The 6,287-nt window shown below is 57.5% G+C and overlaps 1 protein-coding gene across 1 annotated transcript; it reads right to left on the reverse strand.

Moving 5' to 3' along the window:
* Window positions 1–865: 865 nt before the first annotated feature.
* Window positions 866–2,401, reverse strand: LOC307095036 (ubiquitin carboxyl-terminal hydrolase 17-like protein 6; the record flags this gene model as incomplete). Its single annotated transcript, XM_079764214.1, has 1 exon — window positions 866–2,401. The coding sequence occupies one exon, from the start codon at window positions 2,399–2,401 to the stop codon at window positions 866–868; it is 1,536 nt and encodes a 511-aa protein (XP_079620340.1).
* Between the last annotated feature and the right edge of the window lie 3,886 nt (window positions 2,402–6,287).

Below are 6,287 nucleotides of genomic sequence, written 5' to 3' on the forward strand. Positions count from 1 at the left end.
TCCCCGCACGTGTTGTATAGAGGCCACAGATGCTGCTCAACACCCTGCAAGGCACACAGAGGCCCCAGTTCCCAACTGGATTATGTGTTAGAAACCTGGGAACCGGGATAATCTTCTCGGACTCGCCATGATGGTCTGGGACCCGGATGGAGGTCTGGGTCCTAGGACGGCAGTTCAGACCAGGGAGGGAGGTCTGGGTCCCTGATACAAGACTGGATTATATCCCTAGTCCCTTATAGCCCCATATCCCTATATCTTTTATATCCCCTATATCCCTATATCCCTTATATCCCTTTATACATTTACCCTTATATACCTATATTCCTATATCCCTTATATCTCTATATCCCATTATCCCTTATATCCCTTTATCCCTTATATCGCTATATCCCTTTATCCCTTATATGCCTTGATCCCTTATATCCCTATATCCCTTATATCGCTATATCCCTTATATCTCTATATCACTTTATCCCTATATCCCTATGTCGATTATATCCCCATATCCCCATTTCCAATATCCCTTATATCCGTTATATCCCCTATATCCCTATACGTGGTGGGGATTAACCAAAAAAAAAAAAAGGCAGCACCAGGTCCTGGGGTGGGTTGGGCCCCGGGAGTGTGTGGCAGCCTCTGCAGCTGTGTTGCTCCCCACACATGTTGTATACAGGACACAGATGCTGCTCAACACCCTTGATCTGGCCCCTTGAAAAGTGTACCCGCCCCCCACTTCCACACACCCTCCCAATCGCCCCTGCACCACGCCCACCACGCCCGCCCTCTCCCCCCCCCCCCCCCCCCACCCTTCAGCGCTCAGCCCAAGGCTCTCCTGCAGGCTCCTGGGCCACTCCTGCTGCTGGCATCACTGGCACGCGGGCACGGACCTGTGCCCCTGCTTCTTCTTCTTCTTCCTGTTCGCCTTGGCTCCCCCTCTGGGACCAGGGCCTTGGCCAGTGCCCTTGGCCCCCCCGGGGAGGACGTCCCCGGCTGGATGGTTGAGCAGGCGGTCCGCCGTGCCCCCTCGGTCCCGGGACTGGTGAATGAGGACGGCTTCGGCGGGCACCGCACACGCGACCTCCCTGAGGTTGGACTGAGGCTTGGGCCGGGATGGCTCCTGGGGCCGTCGCCGCTGCTCTCGCACGGTCTCCTCGGACCCGGGACCCGTGAAGTTGGGGGCACTCTCGGGACCCCGTTGGGTCGACGCCGCGACCTTGTGCTCGGTCCCGGGGCATGTGGGTTTCCCACTGTCTCCTTCCAGTTCACTGGTCTGGACGTAAAAGAGCACATAGGCGCGTTGGCTCAGGGCCTCAGAAGCGTCGCAGGCGGTCACCTGGGCGTCGTCCATCTTAAACCACCGGCCGCCCGCGGTTCGGACGTAGCAGAAGTAGTGGCCGCTGTGGCAGGTGCGGCCCGAGTGGACCAGCACGGCGTAGAGCCGGTACAGCAGCGGGCCCGCGTGGCGCCCCTGGGACAGGTAGGGCCGCAGGTCCAGGTGCTCCGGGTAGCGCACGTCCCGCTCCACCTTGCTGTCCGCGAGCGCCGAGAACCGCTTCAGCACGAGCGTGAGCACCCTGGAGGCCGCGTGCAGGCGCAGCGTCTTGGTGGCCGGCACCTTCCGGCGGCACTTGCCGCACTGGTAGCCGTCGGCCCCGCCCAGCCGCTCGGGCCTCACCAGCAGCTCCAGGGCCTGGGTCACGCTCTGCGCCGCCTGGATGTCCAGGCCGATGTCCAGGTAAGGGTCCAGGGTGTCGGACACTCCCTGGCAGCGGAGGCACTGGATCCGAGATCTCCAGTGGCCTCCAAAGACCCGACGGATCAGGGTGGCGTCCTCCTGGGAGGGCCGGCCCGGCGGCGACGGCGGCCGCTCCTCAGGCACACAGGCCCGCTGCAGGGCGTCCAGCGTGAACAGGAGGAACTCGTGGGCGTCCTCCTGCCGGTACGCGTGGAAGCCCGCGAGCAGCTCCCCCTCGGGCACGATGACGTCCCCGGGGCGCAGGAGGGCCCGGGTCACGTGAGCCTGCAGGGCGCACAGGGCGCAGGACGCCCGCCGCCCGCAGGCCCCCGAGTGCCGCCCGGACAGCAGGTAGCGGGCCAGGGGCGGGGTGTAGCTGAGGCACTGCAGGGCCGCGTTCGCGTAGCAGGTGTTGCCCAGGTTCTGAAGCCCGGCCCCCACCGCGTGGGGTCTCCCCGGGCTCCAGCTCCCACTCGGAGGAGGGGTGTCGGCGGGAGCCAGTGGGCCCCGCGGGGCGCACCCGCTCTCCCGGGGCAGTGGTGGTTCCTGAGGCCCGCGGGGGCCACAGTGGACTTCCGCGGCCCCATCACCGAATCCAGCGGATTCGACCTTCGGGGGGTGCCTGAGCTGAAGCTCCTCTTCCCGGTGCGCAGAAGCGGCCTCCATGTCCGCGGACAGGGCCTTCGCGAGATCTCTCCCCTGAAAGCTCCCTTGGAGAACGAAGCGTCCGGGGCAGAGGAGGTCTGAGAATGAAGGCCCTGGCCGCCCCACCCGCCCTTTTATAGGCCCAGAGCGTGCTGGGAGGAGCCACGAGCTCCACCAATCAGTGGCCCCCAGGCTTGATGGAATCAACTTTAGGGTGTGGGCCCTCCTGCCCCAGGCGGACCCAGGCACACCTTTCAGGTGGGATTAACGCAAGGGTCTCGAGAAAAGGTGCTCCTGAACAGAGGCTGGTCTCCGCGCCCCACGCCTGGTGTTCCTCGAAGAAAGGGGAGGGAGACGGGAGACGCAGACACACCGAAGCTGGCCTTGGAGGTCGTGGGAGGCGGACGCTGGAGTTGAAGGCACTGGGCCAGCGACACCAGAGGCCACCAGCGGCCCCGCCCAGCGACCTCAGAGACCTCAGACGGAAAGGGGTCCCGCTGGCACCTTGATTTTTGACTTCTGCCATCTGGACTCTCGGGGAATGCCTTTCTCTTCTGGTACGCCACCTCGTTGGTGGTAGCGGGACATGGCGAATCTAGGAAAGGCATAGGATGCCGTCCTTAAGACGGGCTGCACGACGTCTGTCTCTCAAAACCATTTAATCGAATGAGGTCAGTTTTCCTGTACATGTGATCACAATCTCGCGTGAGCGCCAAATATCATACGCAGGCCCGAGCCACGAGGAAAACAGCCACGGTGAATCTCCCAGACGTGGATCACTCGGCAGAAATCTTGGTAGCCGTCCTTGTGCTGCCACGTGTTCGCGTGTTCGTCAGCGGTCTCCCAGGCACACTCGCTGATTGAGTGCTCTGAACGCATCCATGAGCACGCCCCTCCCCCCACCTACCACCAGTCGCCTCGCGCCAAACACCCCCCCGCCCCCCCCCCCCTGTCCCCGCAAGTCCCTGCATTCTCATAGACAGCGCTCCTTGCAGGACGTTCGCTCGTCCCCCTCCAGCCCCCCCACCCCACCCCCGCCACCCCCTCGGGTCTCCCCAGACCTGGAGAGGTCCAGGCACCTGGCTCTGCCTCCCCCAGAGGAGGCTGCGGGGCGGACACACACACACACACACACACACACACACACACACACACATTAGCGCTCATCGACCAGCAGAGGGCGCCACGGGCCTGCCGAAGCGTTTCCCGGGCTTAGAGAGGACTTGGGAGATTCCGCAGGTGCCCGAGGACCCCCGCAGGACACCTTCTCCACGTCTTGCAGGGCGGCACCACCGTTTGCTGGGTCGGAGAGGCGACCACACATGTTTAGACAGGATCGGGTGGGCCCAGGACAACCCTCTTTGGCAATGGCGGACGGACCCGGGGGCTGGGGGCTGCGGTGCAAAACCTGGAGGACTCTGGGGCAGCTGGTCACACATTTCCCGGCCTCTCCAGGGTGGCAAGAGCAGTGACAGCCCACCAGGGAGGGGTTGGAAATGTTTTGGGGGCTCTCGTGCGCCACACAAGCCTCCCGGCTGTGCTGGGCTGCCGATCCTGGGATCCTGGGAGGGCGCCGGGACGTTTGCCTGCAGTCGTGGCCACCCTGCGGGTATGATCCACCCGGGTTCACATCAGCACAGCTGGGCATGCGCCTTGGGAGGGGGACATCGAGCCATTCCAGTGATTAGTCACAGGAGTGGAGACCCAGCTCCTCCACGGGGCAGAACTGGGGCCTGGGAGTGCAGGCAGATCTGGGAAGCGGACGCCAAGGGCTGATGGGCTGATGGGCTAATGGGCTTCAGGACGCGGGGCACGTGAACAGAGAGACTAAAATCAATGCGCACAACCACGCCCCTTCCTCCTCCTCCCACCTTCCTCCTGTCGCCCCCTTTCTCTAGCCCCTCACCCCCCTACATGGGTTCAGGAGTATCCAACTTTGCCAAAATTGCGATTTTGTGCCGCCCATCACTGACCCTTGACCTGGCACCCTGGAAAGTAGCACACACACACACACACACACACACACACACTTCCACAACCCTCCCAATCCCCCCCGCACCACGCCCACCACGCCCGCCCCCCCCCCCCCAACCCCAACCCCTCAGCGCTCAGCTCAAGGCTCTCCCACAGGCTCCTGGGCCACTCATGCTGCTGGCATCACTGGCACGCGGGCACGGACCTGTGCCCCTGCTTCTTCTTCTTCTTCTTCTTCTTCTTCCTGTTCGCCTTTGCTCCCCCTCTGGGACCAGGGCCTTGGCCAGTGCCCTTGAGCCCCCCGGGGAGGACGTCCCCGGCTGGATGGTTGAGCAGGCGGTCGGCCGTGCCCCCTCGGTCCCAGGACTGGTGAATGAGGACGGCTTCGGCGGGCACCGCACACGCGACCTCCCTGAGGTTGGACTGAGGCTTGGGCCGGGATGGCTCCTGGGGCCGTCGCCGCTGCTCTCGCGCGGGCTCCTCGGACCCGGGACCCGTGAAGTTGGGGGCACTCTCGGGGCCCCGTTGGGTCGACGCCGCGACCTTGTGCTTGGTCCTTGTGCTAACATGTACACTTGTCTCTCCACTGTTGTACAGTTGAATGCTACTTTGCAGTGAATTCTATTGGTTTCAAAGACTGGTTTAATGTGCACTTGCTCTATTTCAAGGATTTCTGCAGTGTACAACATCCTTTCTAGACTATAGACCTACATTTTGGATGTCTTTTCAACTTGTTCTCTCACAATTCTTTTATATTCATTGTTATTTGCTCTGAATTACTACTGGTTTTTTGCAGTGTCCTATAATTGGCCTTCTACTCTACTTATGAGACTTCACCACATGTACAAACAACTGTATACACTCTTCTTTGAACTAGAGAAGCTATATACGCTTGTCTCTAAACTGTTTTACAGTTTAATGCTACTTTGAGTGGATTCTAGTTGTTTCCAAAGCTGCTTAAATGTGCTCTTTGTTCTATTCTAGAATATCCCGCATTGTATGAAACACTTTCATTACTGTATGCTAACATGGTGATCTCTTTTCCCCTTGCTCTGTCACTATTCTGTTCAATTTATTGCTATTTTGCTCTTAGTTCCTAGTCTTTCTTAAAATGTCTTACAATTGGCTTTCTGCTGTAATTAGAGGACTTACCTGCATTGTACAAACACCTTTCTATACTCTTCTGTGAAGTTGAGAAGCAATATACACTTGTTTCCCAGGTATGATTTACAGTTTAATGCTACTTTTCAGTGAATTATAGTGGTTTCTAAAGCTGCTTAATTTTGCTAACTGCTCTATTTCAAGGATATCCCACATGTACGAAACACTTTCATTACTATACCCAGAAATTGTGATGTATTTTCCCTTTATAATCTAACTATTTTGTTCAATTTACTGCTATTTTACAGTTAGTTCTTAGTCTTTCTTACAATGTCTTATAATTGGCTTTCTGCTGTACTTACCGGACTTTCCTGCATTGTAGAAACAGCTTTCTACACTCTTCTCTGAAGTTGAGAAGCATTATACACTTGTCCCTTAACTATGTTTTACAGATTAATGCTACTTTTCTTTGAATTCTAGTGGTTACAAAGACTGGTTTAATGTGCACTTGCTCTATTTCAAGGATTTCTGCAGTGTACAACATACTTTCTAGACTTTAGACTTACATTTTGATGTCTTTTCCTCTTTTTCTCTCACAATTCTGTTATATTCATTATTATATGCTCTGAATTACTACTGGTTTCTTGTAGTGTCCTACAACTGGCCTTTATATCTACTTATGGGACTTCCCCACATGTACAAACAGCTTTGTACACTCCTCTGTGAACTGTAGAAGCTATACACACTTGTCTCTCAACTGTTGTACAGTTTAATGCTACCTATCAGTGAATTCTAGTGGTTTCAAAGACTGGTTTAATGTGCACTTTTCTCT

Source organism: Cnephaeus nilssonii (genome assembly GCF_951640355.1).
Source record: "Cnephaeus nilssonii genome assembly, chromosome: 24".
Taxonomy (NCBI): domain Eukaryota; kingdom Metazoa; phylum Chordata; class Mammalia; order Chiroptera; family Vespertilionidae; genus Cnephaeus; species Cnephaeus nilssonii.